General features: G+C 42.5%; 1 protein-coding gene across 1 annotated transcript in view; it reads right to left on the bottom strand.

The window, feature by feature from the left end:
- Positions 1-22,425, bottom strand: part of cntn2 (contactin 2) — a 40,095-nt gene extending 17,670 nt beyond the window's left edge. The window contains exons 1-7 of the mRNA XM_085776600.1: positions 22,402-22,425; positions 4,928-5,066; positions 2,850-2,991; positions 2,167-2,342; positions 1,955-2,050; positions 979-1,191; positions 9-111 (exon numbers count right to left, since the gene is read on the bottom strand). Of these exons, the coding sequence (XP_085632726.1) occupies positions 9-111; positions 979-1,191; positions 1,955-2,050; positions 2,167-2,342; positions 2,850-2,991; positions 4,928-4,985 (788 nt within the window). The 5' untranslated portion in view covers positions 4,986-5,066; positions 22,402-22,425. The remainder of the gene's footprint in view (positions 1-8; positions 112-978; positions 1,192-1,954; positions 2,051-2,166; positions 2,343-2,849; positions 2,992-4,927; positions 5,067-22,401) is intronic.
- Positions 22,426-23,239: the final 814 nt, after the last annotated feature.

Genomic DNA, 23,239 nt, shown 5'->3' with positions numbered 1-23,239 from the left:
GGTCTTACTTTCCATAGGCGAAGCACTCTAGCTGAGCGGTGTGTCCTGCCAGGGCATAGGTCTCTGCCGGGAAGCGCACTTTAATGCTCGGGGCCGACTTCCTGGGATTGGCTGAAACAGAATAAACGGGGACTATTCAGATTAAATCACATTCATAAATCTGATCAACAACGTAGGTTGCTGTGTGTTTGTTTTTCGTTACATTATAAATGTCTTTTTGCAAAGTTTTGAAAAACAATAATTTCTGAATCAGTGTCTCAATACCAGATCTGATCAATAATCAATAACCCCAAGGCTGCTAAAGTCGATTATTCTTAAAAGGATAGTTCACCCAAAATTCAAATTTCACTCATTATCTACTCACCCTCATGTCGACTAAGAGCTGTGAGAATTTTCTGAGTCCTCCGTGCCTTCTCTGAGTTATGGGGGGGTCCGCGCAGCTGTATTTGTCCATATAATGGTTGTGAATGGTGCTCACTTTTCTTCATCCAAAAAGACACACCAAAAAACATCCAAATACCTCCATACTGCTCGTCTGCAATGTCCCTCTTGTATTGAAGCCCTGACATGAGAAATTGTTCAGAAAAAAATTAAATAAGTCTGTGTTTTAAGCTTGTTTGTAGCGGAAGCTCCCAGTGTCTCAGTTCACTGCTCTTCCTATGTCTGTGCAAATCTCGCGTGATTTGCACTGGCTTCAATACAAGAGGGACATTACAGACGAGCACTATGGAGGTATTTGGATGTTTTTTGGTGTGTCTTTTTGGACGAAGAAAAGTGAGGCCCATTCACAACCATTATATGGACAAATACTGCTGCGCGGACCCCCCTCCCGTTACTCAGAGAAGGCACGGAGGACTCTGAAACTTCTCACAGCTCTTAGTTGACATGAGGGTGAAATTTGAACTTTGGGTGAACTATCCCTTTAACAGTCAGCGTCCCGCAGCCCTGCATGGTGATACTGTAGCTTCATCCTCCTACCATCAGGCAGCACCGTGAGCTGGTTGCCTTTGCTGAAGGTGCTCTTGGTGCTGATGTCCAGGCTGATGGTGGTGAAGCAGAAGTAGTTCCCCGTGTCGTTGGGCTCTGCTTTAGCCACGTACAGGTTCCCCGTCACCTGCGACACAAACATACGCCCGTCCGTTCTCTGGATGAAGTTGGGGAACTCATTGAGCAGCCAGCGGTAAGACAGAGCTGCAGAGAAGAGACAAGGACAAATCAAAGACTGTTTATAAACCAAGAGCTTCCATGACGAGTCAGCTTCCTGTATGCATGTCACGTGGGCTTCTGCACGGCCACGCCCCTTTAGAGAGACCAGAGGCAGCCTGGAGTGTATTGACTCCAATGGGAAAATTGAACGTGAACACAGATTATGGTCGGGTCTTTCTCCCCACCGTCAAGTAAACCCCAAGTAAATTTTGGACTCATTTTTCACAAGCCACATCTCTTCTGAACAGTTTGACACGAAAATGGCAATTTTCAGACGGACACATCAGGAGAAAATCCACTTTGTTCCAGACCTGTCTCTGTCTCTACGACACACTCTCGCCAGATTTGGCACAGATCTCCTAGGCAACGTCAAACAAACGGCCGCGAACTCCCGTGAAAATGATTTAAATTATTTTTGGCATGCTAAATATGACTGTTAGTAGTGTAAATATTTAATGTTATCATAAGAAAATATAAATATCTCACTTTCATCTACCTACAAATTGTATAAATCCACACACACGTTCACAGACGAGGTGGGGTGACGGTTGGCCACGCCCATTTAGAGAGACAGGAAGTGAAACCATTTCTATCATTGGAGCAGCCCCTCATGGAGTATCTTTCCATTTATTGAATATCTTTGGACAAATCACACACACATCAGGAATCCAAGTAGAGCAGATGAAAGGTTGTTGTTGACTAGATCTCCCAGCAACAGCATGAATCCTGAGGTAGAGGGGATACCAACCTGGGTAATGTGGAGGCGGCTGGCAGGCCACGAAAGTTCCTAAGCCCTCGTACGCTGTCTGAGGATTTCTGCTGTCTGAGGGGAAGTCGTGGAGATCTGGGGAAAGAGAGGGAGAGGGTTTCTACCACATAATCAGGCAGAAGAAAGAGAAGCAGTAAGACAGAGAGTCCAGAGCTACTTGTAGAGAGGCTTTAACCCCTCTGCTCTCTTACAGCCAAACTTGAGGTTCGCTGCTCTGCTGATGACGGTGCCGCAGCGGTTGATGGCCAGGCACTGGTACGAGCCTGGGTCACGGTTAGAGTCAGGACTGCTGATCACCAGGTTGCCAGCCACCAGGGTGTAACGGCCGTCCAACACGATTGGGACTTCAGTGCCGTTCACGAGCCACCTGCAAGACAAAGAGCAGGGCACACAAGTGAGCCATAACATGATATAATATGATATCATATGTCCCAATATCAAAAGTGAGGTGTCCATATATGTCAACGTCACCCATAATATTATCTTACATATAGATTATCTCAATATATGATGATACAAGGCTACAATATATAAAATACCTACATATATGAAAATTCACAAATCATTTGAAAACTGGTGCAATGACTTGCTGGCTTTTTTCCAGTTATTGGGGAACTTATTGAATTGAAAAAAGAATGATATTATGAGTTATATGTTTTAGCAATGTAAAGTTGTATTTCTAAAACAAAGAAATAAGGTTTGATGCCTCTTTTCTTATGTCATTTGTCTTTAAAAATTTCAAATGACAGGTGACACTGCGAATCCTGTGTTATTGGTTGTATTATGGGATTGCATGGTTTATGAGCTATTTATTTAAACATAATGATAACAATATTCTTTTGTGTGTGTGTGTGTGTGTGTGTGTGTTACCCACCTGTAGGAGGCAGCTGGACTGGCTCTGGCCTGACAGCTGAGGGTCACCTTGCCTTCACTGAGGCCCTCTGGGTAAATTGTGCCACTTGGCTGTTCTTCAAACACCGGTCCGCTGTCATGACCCGCCACACACACATCTCCACCTGAAAACAACACACAAATAACACAATAAACCCTGAGCCAAACGTTTCCTGATGGTGAGGACCTTCAGTTTTGTCCTGGGCACTTTCTGACAGCCACAACTTCTAGCCTGTTGTCCTTGGTCCAAGTTTTACAAACAAGTTTAAGAACAGGTTTTTAAAAGAGGAGAGTCTGCTGTCCCAGAAAAAAAACATATATTAAAGGTGTACAGAAAAGAAAAATGAATTTGATTCCACTCTGGGTCATAAAATTAATGTAATAACTCATCTATCAGACGATGTAGCCCAAACTTTGTGCAAAATTCTATTTTCGACTAAATCCGGGATGAAAGTCACGTTGCTCATGATTCATCAGTCACTGATATTGGATCCGTCATCCGCCAATCAAACGTCTGAGACACACACACACACACACACCGTGCTCGGTCTCGCCCCAAACATTGAATATCCCGCCTGCTCGATAACGACCAATCAAATTCATTTTCCTTACTGGAGTAAACTCGTGCGGCAACTCGTGGAAACTCGTAGAAGGAGGCGCGACAAACAGGACAAACGGCCATTTCTGAACACCTTTAAACAATTTGAATTGGAATTTGAATTAGACTTCAAAGACTGTGTTGATTGTATATATTATATTCCGTGAAGAAGAAAAAAGCAATTAATTACAGCAAATGTGTGGGATTAATGAAAACACAGTCGACAGTCCTACTTTATAATAAAAGCATTTTACACAACTTCAGTAGTTATGTCTTTAGGGCAGACTGAACAGTGAGACAGAAAGTAACGAGTGGCTGGAGTTTTTCTTCAAAAGAAGAAAAGACTCGAAGGAAACAAGAGTTTCCATTACTTATTGACTTTCTTATACAGTATATCAGACACAATGTTGTTTTTCATACCTTCACATGTTTTGACAGTAGTATTCTTCCGTCTTACAATATCTTGTTTGATATAAGAAAGCCAATACTGTAAGTATTGCAAGTCATAGACATAATGAACCCTATCGAGCTAAGAGTTTCCATTGTTCATCAGTGTGGACACTAACATCGTTATCAATCGGGGGAAACGTGGGTCCTGGAGGCTGCTGGTGTATTCACACCTTAAAGATGATCTTTCTACAAACAGAGCTACAGTCCGTGACAGAGTGCAGCTGGATGTGTGTTTTCAATAATGCACACAGGTAAAGACGCCTTCTGAATGAAATATCCTTCATCATGCAGATGATCTTGGAGCATCTTGGAGCATTCTGAGCTCAGCTGAGTTCACTCATGCTGCTTTCAGACGGACACGGTTCTGGCTCTGTTCTGACGTCCCTGAACCTCGGTGTTTTCCAGCGAACCAGCAACACTCGCGCCAGTTTTAAGTGGAACCAAAGTGGTCGTATGTTTACTCTGCATTACTCAGGCGGACCTAAACACAACAGTGGCAACATTTTTGCTTTTTTGCTGTTCTCAGTAATCCTTCTTCAGTTTTGTAAATTAATTTATTAATTTAATTAATTCATCTCTTCCACAAGTTCAAAGATAAGAATTGCTCTGTTTTATAAAGCCCCAAAGGGAAATTCATACAACTTGTTCTTTCTTGTTCTAGCTTTTCCTGAAATTTTGTATTTGCCCAAACCCCCAACAAACATTTTGTTTCTTTAGCAGCCCAGGTTGTCAGTCGCTACCCTTTCCTCCTTACTGACTGACTTCACAAAAGCAAATACACAGAGGGCAAGATGCCATTCTGATTGGTTTATCACATGGTTATGAGATGAACCACAAACCTTTAGAAACAGGTGCAGTGAGATGAAAACGCCCTTAATGTATCTGCACCATGTGCTTCAGGCCATGTGCTTTGGATTTTAAAAATCAGCCCCGATGCCACGCTGAGGTGTGGCTCTGATACCAGAAAACACACATTGACAGTGAAGTGTGTATGTGTGTATGTGTGAACTTACCAGCAGCTTCCCTCAGAGCCACTGAGCTGAGGAGCAGCAGACACAGCAGGACTTCCATAATCTGGAGGAGCAGGATCACAAAGACACCTCCGCACCTGTTGACCTTGTCTCACAGGAAGAGGAGACTCACAGTTTGGGTCTGTGCAGAAAAACAGAGCGAGATAACATTCATGAGGAACTCTCCATGCCAAGCAACAAATAAAAGAAACAACAAATTTCATACGTCAGATAATAGAAAAGTACAGAATGGGGCAGTGTTTAGCTCTGCCTCCCATTTCCTGTCTCTCTCTGAACTATCCTGTCATTAAAGGCGAAAAAGCCCCCCCCCCCAGTACAGAATGGTTCTTCTAAATTACCAATAAAAGAAATTGATTGATGGATTGATTGTTTTTTTTGTGTAACTTTGTGTTACTCAAACTTTATTAATAGATATCAGAATTTATAGTCCACTTACTTTATTTGAGGTTACTTAAGCATGCTTGCAATCTAACTAAATGTCTAGAGCAAATTCAACCATCAAGCACATTAGAGTTATTAAAAAAGCTAATAAGTGGACCATGAGTTTCCGATTTTTGGCAAATTGTTTCAAAGGTCAACACTGAACATCACATTCAAATTAAATTATCTTTCATTAAAAAATAATATGTCAAAAAGGGCATCATAATGCTCACTGGGTTGAGCAGGCACCCCATATACAGAGGCTACAGTCCTTGCTGCAGCTGGCCCTGGTTCGAATCCCCCAGTGTGCCCTGCGTGCCATTCCCCTCTCACTGCCTCCTCATTTCCTGTCTATCTCTGTCTTGTCAATTAACGGCAAAAAAGCCCCAAAAACACGTCAAAACTAAACATCTGGCCATGTTGTAGGGCTACTTTGCATTCAGGCTAGGCTAGTCAGCGCTGTACCTCTTTGTTTTTTGTTTTTTTGAGCATCTGAGCAGGTGCAGGTGAACTGTCTACAGCAGGACTAAAATAGTTTGTTAGCCACACAGCATGCGGTGAACATCTCCAAATAGAAACTGGCTGTGTCAGTGCTTTTTTGAAAAAACAGTGGCCGACTGGAAACTTCTTACTCTTGACTTTCCAAAAAACAAATTCATCATTGACTTGCTGATTGTTTATAACTAGATGCATTTAAATAAAACTGAGACGAGTTGTTTTTCAAGGGCCTTTCATTTGTCTGTATATCCCTAAGCACATCCATCCATCCTACTTCATCAAATTCAGATTCACTCAGGGTAGGATTACAACCCTCCATGGATCATTAGGCCTAAATGACTTCATTGAGTCAGACACACGCACGCATCACTGTTGGCCTGCACTCTCACACACAAACTGCTGAGGGTGAAGGCAAGGCCACAGCATGGGAGAGTGAAACAGGAAGGACGGAGCAACAGGGGAATCAAAAGCACAAGAAAGAATAAAGAAGAGAAGGCGTTGAAGCAGAAGTGACAGACTGACGAGGATGGAGGAGATGAAATGAAACAGAGAGGCAGCCAGACAGAGGCCATGAAATCAGTTTATAGTGTGATGGAGGAGGAGGAAGGAAGGCAGAACTCCCAATGACCCCTCACTGTCTGTGTATCAGTCTGGGTATATTCAGCTCAGGGCTCATCACAGGCAGAAGAAGGTGTGTCACACCAGCCTATTGTTAGTATCAGCTGTTAAATGCTGTGTGCACATGTTTCCATGAGCAGGGACACATTTTATATGGCACTATAACATCACAACCGTTTTTATCTCAGTGCGTAACTCTGGGCTAAATCACACCACAGCAGCCATCACTGGGCCATTACAAGAAGTTTCTGGTCTATAATGGAGAAATGTTGATGATGATGTTGTGCTGATGAGCCAAAAGATGAAGTATCTCCTAAAGCAGTGGTTCCCAACCTGGGGGGCGCCAAAGATCCAGGGGGGGTCGCGAAGCCCTCTTGATTTTAAGGGGTTTAATGTAATTATGTAAAATGTTAAATAAATGAGTAGGCTAAGCATTTAATTCATATATCTGACAAAATCAACTAAATTCAAGGGCCACATTAAACATTTATTCGTGTATTTAAATAGATAAACAAATAAATTATAGGCCTATATCAATAGATGATTGAATATCAACAGTTTTAAAACATTAAATACATAATATACAGCAGGGCAGTATCAGTCACAACAAATACTACTGATAATAGTATTTTTGGTTACGCTAAGCTAGCAGCAAAAAAAAGAATAAAACTGCTGATCATCCTATAAAGTTATGCAGGGAATGTCATCATCTGTAGCGAGTATGAGCTGAGTGATTGAATTAATAAAAAATAGGCTACAAACACAAAAAGACAGCATGGAACAATGAGAAAAAACCTGTCTAAAATTACAACATATTCTTCAGAACTTGTACTTTTAAAAACACAATTATGTTTTTAAAAGTACAAGTTCTGAAGAAATATGTTGTAATCATACACAGGTTCTCCTGATTGTTTGTTCCATGCTGTTATTAAATTACTGAAATATAATAAAGTATGTAATGTAAAAGAAGTTATGATGTTCCTTATTTTAGTTTACATCGGGGGGGGGGTCACCAAAGTTTACAATGGTAAAAATATGGGTCCCCTAAGAAAAAGGTTGGGAACCACTGCCCTAAAGTAAAGTAGAAATTAATAGGATACACTACATTTCTAATTTGACCTGATATTTGGCCCTTCAAACTTCATCAGTATAAAGTGAGCATTTTAATTGTTAAATGTTGAGCAAATATTAAAGCTCAAATGCAAATGCCAATGGTGAAATTGTTTCCTATTCCTAAATCCATGGAGTGTGGAATATCTCAGTAACTGCTGGACATGATATAAACTTTGGCAGTAATAATAGTAGCATTATAGTAATATTTTACTCAACCCTAACCCTTTTGGAACAGCGTACCAATAATTCCCATGGAAAGTTTCCAATTTGGAATATTTCCAGAATTCCCCAGCTGGAAATTTTCCGCCCCTTTACTATACAACCCTAGTGGAGACAAACCACCAGTTGAATCTTAAATCTTATCTATCGCAGAGTGTCTTCCTGAATTCTACGATAAATATGCCCAACAGAACAGACAGAGCCGGTGAATGGTTTTTGTGTCTCCATTTTGCATTGTTAAACATAATGTGTTGCTTCTGGGCCAAAAGTGGGCGTTTAATCCTCTGAAGTGGCTGCACATTCACAGCTGTGGCACACACTCTGCATCTGTCCTCGGCCACAATGCTTCTCTCTCACCTTCATGCTCCATGAAGGAGTAGGACCGCCCCAGGACACAGAGCTTTTAGGGCTGTGTGGACATCTGCTGATGGGACGCACACTCCCCCCTGAAGGACCACACACGCAAACACACATAATGTGACTTGAATAGAGGTAAAGGGGATGCAAAGGGGTGTTTAGCTCAGTTGGTGGAGCACCCGCCCCATGTGTTGAGGCTGTAGTGCTCACTTCAGGCGACCCCGGTTCGAATCCCGCACCGAGTGGCCCTATCCTGCGTGTCATTTCCCCTCTCTGCCTCCCATTTCCTGTCTCTCTCTTGACTCTCCTGTACATTAAAGGTGCAATATGTAAGAATGTGGCCAAAAACGGTTACTGCAGTCAAATTCAAAACACAGCGATCTCATTTTTTCTCCCAGCCGTAGCGGCAGCTCAGTGGACCAGACTGAGGCTGAAATGCCACTGACGCCGCCGTGACTGGGAGAGAGGGCTAGGTGGCGCAACATGTAAACACGTAAATTCAAAACATAAACATGATTTGCAGTCTGCAAAAAAAGATTTTTAATGCGAATACTCTGGCTGTACTATTGTTGTTGGTGAGTTCATCATGTTATATGAACATTATTCCTGAGTCTCTGTGACATATTAGGAGGATTTTACGGCCAGTTGCTTTAGATTTCTTACATACTGTACCTTTAAAGGCAAAAAAGCCCCAAAAATATACTTTAAAAAAAAGGGGGGAGAAGCAAAGGCTGGAGATAGCAGAGAAGTTATAGACATGTTCTGCAAAGAAACCAGGTTACTTGGAAAAGTGGCATTCAACTGGAAATTGAACAACACTATTTTGAAACTGTGGCTCATTATTTTCACAGCAGTTTAGCTGCTTCCTGCATTTTTCTGGGACATCTGGAATGACGGCACAGTGGGGAGTGTGTGTGTGTGGGAGGGGGGTTTCAGAAAGTCCTGTATCTCCACAGACTGAAACTAAATGGTAAATATAAATTCATCAATTATAAATCTGTTGGTATGAGACTCAAATTGTATATTTAATAATTTATAACATCTTATTCAATCTTTTCATGTAAGAGATTGAACAGTACAATGACAAACTGTTGTGTGTAACAGAAAAATAAAAGTTGATATTAAAGAATCTGACGTCTTCTGATCTCATTAATGACTCAACTGGTCATTAAATTGTGATCAGAAAAGACACGCCTGCTGCACAAAGTGAAAATTAAATTTATTTTACTTTATCATTTAGTAAAGTAGTAAGTATCGCAATCAGAACAACTCTAATCTTGATGCATCCTTAATAAAAACAGAGCAATCAAAGATTCCTTGAGACAGAAGTTACCGACTGCGACTGTGTTATTTTACCCAGTATCCACCAGTATTTGTCTCTAATGGAGAGACTGGGAACAGAGGTGTGGGTGTGTGAGGGCCCAGTTGTGCGGCTCTCCTTTCTCTCGCTGCCATGTATGAAACAGCGGAGCCCCCAGCAGACCTCCACCATGGAGCTCCTCCTTCTCTGACACACGACTGCCAGTCAGTGAGATGTTGAGGTGTGTCTTTGGGAGGCACACTGTGTCTAAGTATCTCCTGTTGCCCCTTAGAGAAACAGAAATGAAATGTGACCTTTGTAAAAAGGTGACAGAGTTATTGTTCTGCGGTTTAACCGATCACGTGACCCCGAATTCTTTATGTAATGCCGCTGCAAATGTCAGAGTGATTTAGAGCCTGATCTGTACTGGTGTTATATATATATATATATATATGTGTCTTTGTTAGAAGTCACCTCTACACTTCGTCCCCCACCTCTGTTTAAAGTATTACTGTAAAGCCTGGAGACAGAGAGAGGATTCCTACGAGTCTGGCTGCCACACCGCTCAGAGCTGCTTAACACTGTCCTTTACATCTCAGTCTTTTTCACACATAGTGACTCACAAACACCAGATTTCATGTTGCTCCGTCCGTCTGCGTTATGTATTTCGTATTTTATAGCTTGGTCTGTGTGTGAGATGAGTCACATCAGCTGTAACATCAACCACCACCACCAGCACTCCAGTTTAGACTCAGTCCTCCTCATTTCATGCTGCTCTGCGGAGAAGACCAGACTGAGAGATGTACTGTGGAGTCGCATGGCACTGAGCCTACCTTGTTCTGGACCTTCTAATCTATTATTGATAGGTGCTGCTGAGTCAAGAGGCGGCTGAGTATCAGCACAGTGCTGCTTGACCTGAGTCTGACCTTCAGCTCTTTCTGACTGATCCAGTTCAGACGGTGGTGAGACCCTGTAGAAATGTCTGTGGGTATCATCACACACCTGAATTTGTAGTTGTGGGTTGTGAGGCTCAGAAGAAAACTCTCACAAAATGATTTTCTCCTTGACTTCACCTGAGCCAGCGACCAGAAACCTCAGCTTCACCTCTGATCCAGAATTCAACTGTAAGGAGTTCCTCCATCTTACACCTGGAGCAAAGTAGACGACAAGTGTCCTTACTAGTTTCATACTGCTGGTTTTGCTGTCTAGTGCCACCATTGTTTCAAAAGCCAATATACTGTAAGTCCAGCCATCTGAGCACCTAGGTGTTGTTGTGCTGTTTACTGTAAATGTGGTGTGGTCCGGTGTTCCAGGAGGCAGAAAGATAGATAGATAGATAGATAGATAGATAGATAGATAGATAGATAGATAGATAGATAGATAGATAGATAGATAGATAGATAGATAGATAGATAGATAGATAGATAGATAGATAGATAGATAGATAGATAGATAGATAGACAGACAGACAGATTGATTGATCGATAGAATGCATTACAAATATACCCATACTGACATTTAGACCCTCTAACCAACATAATCTTACTCATGTTGGTTATTTCAGTTATTACTTTCCCTGTGCTGTCCGCTTGGATAAAAAATAAAAAATATGCTGTGTAAGTCGCGTGACTCCGCCCCCCTGTGTTCACTTAAAGCAAAGCCGCATGAGCAAAGCTGGTGCTGCCGACATGGAGGAGACGAGCACAAACACCGAGCCAACCAATCAACTCAAGCAGCTAGACACAAACACATTTTAGCCATTAAAAAATATTGAACGCGGTGCACTTGGCCAATTAAGTTCATTAAAAACTCTCAAACAAAAAGAACTAGATCCATACATGAATCATAGAAAACAAAATAAGTCTAGACCAACGGGCCAATCAAGCAGCTAATTAGCACCCCAGGCTAAGTCCACACCTCTGTGTTCACCATGTAACAGCTGCCACTGACCTCAGCAAGAGTTCAGGAAGAAAAACACAATTACTGTGGCTGGAGAATATTTGAGATCACATACTTTATGGAGGGTATGGGGCAGGATGGTGAGTCCTGAGCCAGTACAGGACCTCCAGGACCTCCAGGACCTAGACCCCGGCCCCGGGGACAGATAAAGATCTGCACCCTCGACCAGCCATTAGTGTCTCCTCCACTAACGAGAGGGGACGGACAGCAGGATGACTTCATGCACACTGTGTCTGACTTCATCACCACACAAACACATCCATTCTCTGTGCGTGTGTGTGCTTGTGTGTGTGTGCATGTGTGTGTGTGTTTGATCATTAGGGAACAATAGTGGGCTTATGAGTCCCTCTTTCACTTCTCGCCCTGTTAAACAGAGGACCATTTACATCAAGTGACTGCTGTAACACTCATACACCCACTCTGATCCGTCACATGAGTGCAGACCTGAGCTGACACATGACAACAGGTTCCTCTCTCCCTCAACTCCACCTGTACCTGTAAAGGCCATTATGATCAGAGCTGATCCTCTCCATCACTAGATACTACTGTAGATTGTACTGAATATATGTTGAATTTACTCTACTACAGAAATGTAATCAGTCACTGTTTTTACCTGCTTCAAGTATGCTTGGACCAATTATTTGATAATCAAGCAATAATGTGGTCTTGGAAGAGTTATAATAACAGCCATGTCTGCTTACTTGGCCCACTTGGAAATAGAGCGGTGGTGTGAAGAGGCGCAGCATGGCGGCAAGCACTGGTGCATCAACCTTTGTGTGGGGTTCGGCACAAGAAATAATGGGAACTGCTGTTTTGACGAGTGGCATTCAGCCCTGGTGTGTGTTGCGTTCCAGAAACAACGGCTGGTTGCAGCTCTGGACTTGATCCGGACCGGGTCCACAGCTGTGTTGTGAGTCGGTTTTCGTAGCCTTGTAATTACTCTTCTATACATACATATAGCAGGGGTCTTGCTTTAGAGAGTGTCGCCATCTTGCATCGCCATATTTGTACGGCAGCCCCAACGGAGAATCCAGCCAGCCAGAGAGTTCACACGCATAAGTAAACCAACAAAGTAGACGGCGTAAGGAAAGAAGTAGAAGGATACAGCAGAGAGAGTGAGTTAGTAGCTAGTTGGTAGAGAATAGTGACAAGTTAAACCTGAAAGTTTGCGAATGGATCATCAAGGCACAAGTTTTTTTTGTCCTCGGAGGCCACCGTCACTTTGCTGACGGGAGGGGTGAGCGCAAGCAAGCGCTGCAATCTAGAATCTGAACGCTAGACGTCACAGGTTTTTCCCTCATTTTACACACAGGACCTTCAGAAAGCATGTTAAGTAGAGTGAGAAAGTGATCCAGTGCTGACTCTCAGTAGTGATCAGCGTCTCTTCTGACTTCCTGTCCTGGCAGCAGACAGGGCTGATTTATAGCCGACCTCAGGCCACAGAGGGCTGCTGGGTAGGATGAGGTCAGGGTGCACCCTGGACCACAACTCAACAGCTTCTTCAGAGGCCACCATGTTCACTCCTTCCGTCAAGGCTTCATTCATCAAGTGTCCCAGAGAAGAGATCAGTTCAGAGAGTGACCCAGCACTCTGTCCGACACAAACCCCACTTCCTTGACCACCTCGTCCTTCCCTCTTTACCTCACATCCACCCAATCAGAAAAAACAACTCTGAAAACAAGAAAACAGAGGAGTGACTGTGTTTATCAAGAAGTCACTGTCTGTGCATTGCTCACCAATGTCAACATCCGTTGGCACAAACCAAAATACCAACATGATAACCTCAACACTCTCAACAGAGATGGGGTCACAGAAAAAATGGAGTAAATCACCCACAGCTATCTCTGGAAGCCATCTGTGAACTTCCTCTACCTATGCTGTATCTTCTGGACAAGTACTCTCTCCACACTGGGTGCAGAGTGGTAAGCTCATGCGGCTCTGATGAGGCTAGGAAAGCGATCCTTGTTAGTTTTCCACTAGTGGCTACGCACTCCAAGAGACGAGTGGTTCTGAGAGGTGGATAATCATTTCTGAGGGTCACCACGGCCCTTCTCTGCTGGTTCGCCTGTATCATCGGCTCCAGGTTCTTGGTTGGGGGAGGCAAAAATGCGAAATCAGGCTTAAAATCGTCTTAAAAGTCCAACTGTGGCATTAGTCGTGCATATCAGGATCTGTTGCAACACATTTGCCCAGGAGATGTTTTAAAGCCATCACAGGAGGTATGACATCAGCAGCAGATGCAGAGGATGAGCAGATTTCCTTTGTCAGCTCGGCAATTGGTTCCAGCAGTGATAGCATGATTTCAGCCAGACCTCACTGGTTGATCAATGATCACTCAGTGATTGTTTTTTTTTTTTGCTCAGGATGACTGTGGAGCCTGTTATAGATGCTGAAGCCTTTTAATGGTTTGGTCAAGTTGTCTCTCTGCACACTCCGAATAAGATAGGGGACGTGTTTGAAGATGCTTGGATTTCCACATTGTGTTTTTCTGTAGCTATAATGTCTGTTTATACCAGCTGAAGTATTTGGGCCACACATCCCAGATTTGGTAATCCTGCATCTTGCATGCCGCAGGCTTAACAAAGTCACCAATGCTCTGCTGTGGCTCCTCTTCATATATGGCATTACATTATTAGTTGTGTTGAAGCTTTTCAAAATACTTTGCATTTTATTGTGTCATGTATCGGCCTCCTTATATCAATCTCACGCACTTTGTGAAAGTTCCAACACAGTCTCCGACCACCTGGTTGTAATCACACACTGCCTGTTGTTTGTAGGGGCTGTGAGTTAGAGATCATTCTCTCATTTTTGTTTCACTTTCTCATTCTTATCACAATGTAACGTTTGTGCGTGTTACTGGAGGATTATAGTTAATATTGAGCAAGTCTAGTCGGTATGAGTGTTCTGCTTCAATCTGGCTCAGTGCCTGTGTGCTGTGGCTCACTGCCTGGTTCCCACAGTGTAGGTGGTTATATTTACACAGAGTGGGGTTATTACAGATTTGAGGTCAGACAGTATTGGAGTTCAATCATTCTGTGTGTGACGACACTGACATCACGTTTCAAGACATTGTCTTTTAGGATTTAAGTTTGATTCAGCTTCATCAAAGTGTAAAGTGTAAAATATCTCTACAACATAATGATACAGACATAAACATACACATAAGCATGTGAATCCATATGTGCATCACATTCACATGCTACTGAAAGAGACCCAGCTGATGGAGATACATTTTCCCCTCAATATCAGCCTTCATATTTATGCAGAGCTCAGAGAGACAGACTCTTTGTGCTGACTGAAGAGGATAAAAATGGATGTTTAAGTTACTTTATCCCCCCAGGACTGAACGTGCACCGTATCTTCACTCGTATTACCCCTACCTTGTGGTAAACTGAGACACAGCAGCAGCTTTTAGAGTCAGCATCCACAAACTGTAGCATGAAAAAGCTTCAATTCCACTGAACCAAATTTATAGGAATGACTGTTGCAGATTAATTTTGTGACTCTGGTATTCATTTCTCTCTATTTGCATTTTTACAGTAAACCTGACATTTGAAATAAGGCCCGATCAGTACAGCACGGCTACAACTGTGTGGCGAGCCCTTTAAACACAACTGACTGTGACAGAATTACGCCACTGGTCGGCCATCCAACATTCAGCACATCATATTAAATTCTATTGTTCTATTACAACTTGGTTGTATTCACATATTAACATAATATTTCCTGAACTGCTGGCGATTTCTTACAAAAGACTGAAAGATCAAACAAAATGAACTGGGCTGACCTGACGGCTGGCTGCTCTGTGTTATTTCCTGCCGGCTTCTTCTGTCTATTTCAGATTAAGGCATGAAATGGTCAAAAAATGACTTTAACAAGACCAGGTAAAAACATATTATGTGGCTGCACCGCCAATGGTCAAGTCCTGATTTTATTACTGCAACATCACATAGAAAAGACAGAGCTGTGATTTCAACTGCAGCTGGTTAAAAAGACTGACTCACTCAGGAGTATTGTATGATTGTAAGATAAAGGACATTACAACCACCCTCTCTCCACATCACTGTGGCAGGTCAGAGAAGCAGCTACAGCAGCAGACGTAGGGCTGGGCGATATGAGAAAAAATCCTATCACGACAATTTTTTTCATATCAGTCGATATCGATATATATCACGATAGGACTCAAGTCACTGTTTTTGTCAAGCCTAAATGTTCCATCATACTCACAAGTGAGATTTGAAGATACCAGAAGGTTATTTCTGATTTAAATATTTATTTTTTGTCAAAAATTGAACATTTCAGATGTAATGATTAACATATAAAAGCAATGAGTAGCCTAATAACAGTTTCAGATAAATAAAACTGGTATTATATACAGTTAGTTTCAACCAAATAATTTGATTGGACAAGAGACATACATGAGTGCTGATATACAGTACAACAGCACTGGGTCTTTTTACAGACATTATCCCTCCGCTGTTCAGGCGTACTTTAACATTACATCAGACAGGAGTTCAATTTCAATTTTAATTTATTTAAAAGGGACAATGTACAGTTAAAACATAAATGTTGCCATTTGATGCACTATACCAGATTATAGCTTTAAGCTAATTTGCATCTGTAGTCCCTTGGCAGGTCACAAAAATACAACACAGTAACAAGACAGATTAAACAGTATACAGGGATAAAACACCACAGCAACATGGCTACACACGTCTGCGTGCAACTCCCCCCACCTCCCTCATCCCACCCACGCCCACACCCACACACACAAAAGGAAGTCTAAGGACCAAATTAGTGGTTGCAGAGCTGAGCAGCTTTTAACAGATTTTTTAGGTTAGATTTGAAAACTCTGAGAGAGCTACTGCTCCTTACGGCGTCAGGTAAGGTATTCCACTGGTTTGTGGCTCTTACAGAAAAAGCAGATTGCCCCGCTACAGTGCGGCGAAATGGTATGGTACAATCTCGTATGGAGGATATTCTAGTGGATCTGATGGAATTTGACGAGCGAGCATGGACAAAAACACATAATGGCTGTGGGGCCAAACCATTTAAAATTTTATAGACCATACACAAATTGGCGAATAACCTAAAATTCTCAAAGCTCAATAACTCATGTTTCTCAAGTATCCTACAATGATGATAACGAATTGGCTTTTTGTCCAGTGTTTTTAAAGTTTGTTTGTATAAAGACTCCAGAGGTCTCAAAGTAGATTCACCAGCCTGCCCCCAGCAGGTGATACAATATGACATGCGGGACAGAATCATGGCGTGCATAAATATCTTGGCTGCATCCAGAGAGAGACAATTTCTGATGTGTTTAAAATTAACTAAATTGTATTTTATGGTTTTAACCATTTTTTTGACATGTTTCTTAAAATTTAAATTTGGATCCAGAAACACGCCAAGATATTTGGATCCAGAAACACGCCAAGAGTTAGGTCAGACTAGAGCCAGGCTCCCCATACAGGAGCTGCTCCATCTCTCTGCTGCTGCTACAGTTATAAATGGACGTGAAAATTAAAACCCGGACCTGACGTGGCCCGTCTAATTAGCGATCATTCTCAGCCTAAACCCGGCTGAAAAAGAAATAGGAAGAGAAATCGCCGCGGTTAGCGTTTGCTTCGCAAGTGGCCAGTGTTTAGGTCGGCACAGCTGAACAGTGTCGCTCTGGTGTGAGCAGCAGCAGCAGCAGCAGCAGCAGCAGCAGCAGCAGCAGCAGCAGCAGCAGAGCGGCCACGCCGTGACTGCGCTCCATTTGATGTGTGACGGCGAGCCGCTCCGACTGCCTGCTGTCTCCGTGGTTAAAGTTTAGGGTTGTTTACACCTACTGTATTAGAGTTCAATCAATCTGGGTTAATGTAAACATGACGTACCACGTCTTTTCGCGGTCACTCGTTCTCCTCCATTTTTTCTTTCAAGGCAACACTCATTCTCTCTCTCTTTTTTACTGGCGATGCCCCGCTGCTGACGCCAGGCTGCAGCAGCCCAAACATTACGTGTTGTTGTGCTGTGTACAGTCTTCCTGTGCTGTGTCAACCTAACCTGCTGGCTCAGCCAGTGGTTCAGCGCGGCGCAACTCTCGTTTTCATTGGCTGTTTCAAAACATGAATGAATGAAACCTATCGACTTTCTATCGACCACGTTTCATATTGCTATTGAGTAAAGTTATATCGCGATATATATCGTTATCGTTTTATCGCCCAGCCCTAAGCAGACGTCTCACTGACACTGCCAACACCTCAGCCAAAGACAGAAGCGCTCTACCAGGTGAACAACTGTGACACCTGAGACAATCTTTTTTTAATTTTACCTCTCACCATATGCACCCTTACTGACATACTGTAACCTTAACAATGGGACAGATGGACAACTGGAGAGAGTTTGCCTTCAGCTGCGACTGTCACCACAGAGGCATAAAAAAAAGCTGCAGAATTTCAAATTTCCCTTTACAGACGTGGTCTGGATCAGCTGTCAGCACCAGCTCCATATCTCCACATCCATCTGACTGTCAGAGGTCCAGCAGTCATGACAGGATGCTGAGGCTCATATCTGTCTCAGATGGAAACACTGACCTCTCTGATCTCTCCCCTTATTAGAAGACAAAGAGCTGTTGAGCCAGCTTGGCACGACGTTTCTCTGAGTGAAGAAGGTCCGAGTGAAAGCTTTACTGTTCCCCTTCACCTCAAAGCATGTTTGAAGCACGGATGGAGTCTGCTGGAGGATCAACAGCAGCAATGGTATGACAGACAGAGACAGAGAGCAGCCGAGGAGCAGACTGTGTGGCTGTAAGACCGAGGGACAACTCTTCTCTTTAACCTCATTATTTTAAGCTCATGACTTAAAGCTACAATATGTGACTTTTTCCTAAACATTGGCTCATGTGGAGAGGAGCCGCCAGAGGCTCCTAGGACCCAGACTCATTGAGCCAGAAAGCATTTCACACATATATTCTCCAAAAGGCAACAGTAGCCTACTGACTCTCAGCTTGTTAGCATTAGCTGCTGGAGGGAACCACTCATGCTGACTCACAGGTCTGAGAATACTGTGTATTCTGCATTAGCTGAATACACAGTAAAGGTAAAGGCAAGGGGGCAGTTGTCGGTCTGAGAAGTGAAGCTCACTTCCACGTTCAAAAAACTACAATCCCCTCGGCTTCCTCTGGGGGCTGGCTCCAGAAGGGAGCAACTCCAACTGAGCCCCATGTTAAAATAGCCGACTTTACAGCTTAAAAAAACATATTTACAGCCTGGTACATTTTATTTTTTTGGTCTCAACCGATAGTTTCTACCCCCGCACACACTCTGAGGGGGGTGAATTTACGGTTTTAAGGTTTTACTGTTATTAGGTTAAAATTCTGGCCAATTAGAAATCCAAAATCCAACATGGCGCAGTTCAAACCCCCGTAGTAGCGGCACAAAACAGACTCCCCCAAAACCAATGGGTGACGTCACGGGTGCTACGTCCATTCTTTTTACAGTCTATGGGTAAAGGTGAGGGCGAGGGAGGGGTGGGAGGAGCATTTGAGCTTGTGCTCCAGAAATTGCATACAGTATGTGTGTGTGTGTAAATCCATGAAATAATTAATAATAACAGAAATAACATAAAATAATAACATATCCAGTTATGGATGTAAAGCATGTCACTATTAGTCACCAGTTTGTCAATCAGAAAGCACTGACAAGTTTAATTTTGTATTTGCTCTCATGTGTTTATGTTACGCACAGCAAGACAACATATTGTTATGAAATATAAACTCATCCAAAAATCAGGAGAAAAGAAGACCAGTATTGATGCTGGGGTCCCTCCTTCACTCACACTCTCTTTGAAATGTCAAATATCATTATCAGCACTGGCCTCGAAATCCAATATTATTCATGATTGCATTATGTCAGAGTTACATCAGAACAGGCTTATGGACTCCATGCCCTTCCCAAACGGGTTTCATCACCAAGTTTCATCCCAGAGGAGGAGCAGGAGCCAGGAGGACGAAGGCCCACCGTTATTACCACCATTTGTTATGATGAAATGATTCTGTCCTGAGACAACATCATCATCTAGCTGAGACACAAGATGACAGACACACACAGCTGAGTTCAGCTACCATGTTACTTTAGCTGAGTGACTCATTCTCTTATTTGCCTCCAAATGGTCCTTTGGCAATTCATTACATCAGTGGTTCCCAACCTTTTTCTTAAGGGACCCATATTTCTATCCTTGAAAACTTTGGTGACCCCCCCCCCCCCCGATGTAAAATAAAATAAAATAAGGAACATCATAACTTCTTTTACATGAAATACTTTATTATATTTCAGTAATTTAATAACAGCATGGAACAAACAATCAGGAGAACCTGTGTATGATTACAACATATTTCTTCAAAACTTGTACTTTTAAAAACATAATTGTGTTTTTAAAAGTACAAGTTCTGAAGAACATGTTGTAATTTTACACAGGTTTTTTTCTCATTGTTCCATGCTGTTTTTCAAAATCTTTGTGACTGATATTGCCCTGCTGTATATTATGTATTTAATGTTTTAAAACTGTTGATATTCAATCATCTATTGATATAGGCCTATAATTTATTTGTTTATCTATTTAAATACACAAATAAATGTTTAATGTGGCCCTTGAATTTAGTTGATTTTGTCACATATATGAATTAAATGCTTAGCCTACTCATTTATTTAACATTTTAATTACATTAAAATTATTAAACCCCTTAAAATCAAGAGGGCTTTGAATCGCAACCCCCCCTGGATCTTTGGCGCCCCCCTTGGGGGGGTCCCGCCCCCCAGGTTGGGAACCACTGCATTACATCACTCCGCCCCTGCAGTGTTCATTCATTTTTCATTCCATTCATATTTAGTTTAACATAAAAAGATTTTAAAAAAGAAGTTTGTCTCCTCTGACTTCCTGATAGATAGAGACACCCAGGTCAAACCTCGAGCCCCGCCCAGGCCCACCACCTGCCGGCTGCCAGCCAGACCCAGACTCAGAGGAGGAGACTGGTGAGACCACAACCAGACACCAGCAGACGGATCAGAACATTTAACATAGTCAGCGATTTTTAATTGTTTAGATTTTTTTAGCACAGTTGCTGACAGTTTTAGTTACTGTGCTAATGTGCTCTCAACGTTTCAGATTTGCTTGTGGTGTACGGTATGTTAACAACGTAGCATAGATAAGCGTGCATCATCCTCAACAGTGTCCATTCAGAAATGTTCTGTATCATTAAGCCACTTTTTAATCTTTTAATTTCCTTAGAATGAGTTAATGACCAGAAAGTGGCAACTACTGTAAACTTTACTAAAAATATTGAGTTTTCAGTATGTTGGTCCACTGCACTATGCATTACAAATTCCATCAATCGATCCATTGGCTAAGACCGGGGGCAATCCCAGCTGCTTAATGAATAACATGCTAAAATGAATAATCATGATTTCAATATTGATTCAAAAAAAAAATTATTTTGATTTTTGCAATAATCGCATTGCCCTGCAAATATGGAACTAAATATAATCATCTATTTGTTTCTTTTCTTATTTTATCTCTGTCAAGCACTGTGTAATCTCTGATTTGCAAAGTGCCATACAAATAAACTTTATCATTATTATCATTAACATAGTAATTGTAATGTTTCTATCATATTCCATTGGTATTGCTAATTAAAGTTTACATACAGTAAGTGATAACATCGGGTGATAGGTTCAACAGAGTACTGCACTATAGAAGAGATATCACAGTACGAGAGGAGTCTACATGATCTCACCACCACAGCGCGGCACTGAAGAAGATGTGAACTACATCTTTAATAACTCCAAACAGACCCCGGCAGACCCAATGTAGTCATCAGAGGCCGTATAAAAACTGATGGAGAGGCCACAGCACAGATACATTATTATTATTAGTGTCAGTTATCGCCATAATACAGATACAGTGGGCGCCAAAAGTCTGAAACCACACCCCCCCCCTGCATTTACCTCAGTGGGACGGTGGAATAAATTCAAAATCACATCACAGTAACAGACAATACTGACATCCTCGCATGCTGAGCCTCTAATTGGGCTGAAATTCATTACTAGCAATTTATCTTTGGTCCCTCTCATCCAACAGGACCTTAAGGCTGTGAAACATCACCATCATCAGCAGCAGCACCACCTAGCTACCCCCACCTCAAAGCCCCTGATTCACGGCCCCAGATGAGCCTCAGCATCAACATGATGAGAAACCTGAGCCTCCAGCAGAGTTCACAGGCTCCACGCTGACTCCAGCAGAGTATCCCGAGATGCTCCCAGCAGTAAACACATTAACATGACTCTGTTAGGAACAGAGTTTCACACACACACACACACACACACAATATGCACAATAAATTGGCTTATTATACTACAAGAAACATTGTAATTCAATAAACTAACAGTTCTTCATGCTGCAGTGTGTTTTACACAGTGAGTTAAAAAAAAAACACCCCAGTTGAAATGTAGGCTAGTCTATATAAATATGAATGTGAATTATTAAAGCCGTCGTGAAGCCATAGGCTAAGGTGTGTGTGTGTGTGTGTGTGTGTGTGTGTGTGTGTGTGTGTGTGTGTGTGTGTGTGTGTGTGTGTGTCACATAAAAAAAAATGTCATAATTTGAATTAAGTTTGGAGACAAGTTGTTTCATAACGGCACCTGAAAGGACCGTGAGCCCACTGACTGTGACTGTGGCTGCGTCCGAGCCCACGCTCACGCTACTGCGTCAAAAACACTAGTGGGTAAAGCGGGACCCCCATTCAGGGCGCAAGCAGCAGCCCGTGGGTGAGCAGGTCTGGTCTCAACAACACAACACAACACAACACAACACCCCCCGAAAACAACCCGCATCCTCCCGCCGCGATAGTTATGTAAGGAGGGACGGGGGAGACCGACACCGAGGTGGTGTAGATAGATATCCATGTCCGCTGAGAGAGAGGTGTGGGTTTGTTTACCTTTGCTGAAATGCGGTAGGTAGGTAGGTAGGTAGGTAGGTTAATACGTCTCCTCCGACCGCGGGGCAGTGGCGATGCGGAGCCGCGGAGCGATGCGCAGCAGGCGGGGTGATGCTGCTGGAGGAGCCGTCGGTGAAACCAAAACGCGCCGTGATTCAGATGCTGCTGGTTGAAGCTCTGCCTCTCTCCTCTGTCTCCCTTCTTCTCCTTCTTCTCCTCCTCCTCTCTGCTGTGTTGGTTAATTCAACGAGCCTCTCTCTCTCTCTCTCTCTCTCTCTCTCTCTCTCTCTCTCTCTCTCTCTCTCTCTCTCTCTCTCTCTCTAATTTCTTCCTCTCCTCCGCCGCATCCCTCCTTTCTTTTCGATTACCTTCTGCTCCCCTCTCTTACCATTGTCAATGGCAATACAACACAAGCGGTGCACTTCCGGTCTGGATATTACAAAATTAAATGTGTTATTCACAACCAGGTAACTGAACTGTTTTTAAACATGTTTGATTTGATTTGATTTTTATTTGTCTCAAACAAGCACATCAAAAGACAAACAATCTATGTAACAAGAAACAAAACAATAATGATACTGTGCAAGTTTGAGAAGGGGCTGAAGGAAGCAAAGCTGATCAAGTTCCGCCCCCCCTTACATTGTGATTCATGTCATACAGTACATCTGTAGTTCCATACAATTCAGAAGATTAAAAACATATTGCTTTAATATGAAATAAGACCATGATTATAAATAAAAAGAGTAAAATGAATGTATTATAGTTTCATGTTTTTAATCGCAACATCAAAAAGATGATAAAGAAGAGTGAGAATATACAATACAAAGAACTATAACGC

Source organism: Trachurus japonicus, chromosome 5 (genome assembly GCF_045865225.1).
Source record: "Trachurus japonicus isolate A0001 chromosome 5, Traja_1.0".
NCBI lineage: Eukaryota > Metazoa > Chordata > Actinopteri > Carangiformes > Carangidae > Trachurus > Trachurus japonicus.
This window is presented reverse-complemented; position numbering and strand designations above follow the sequence as displayed.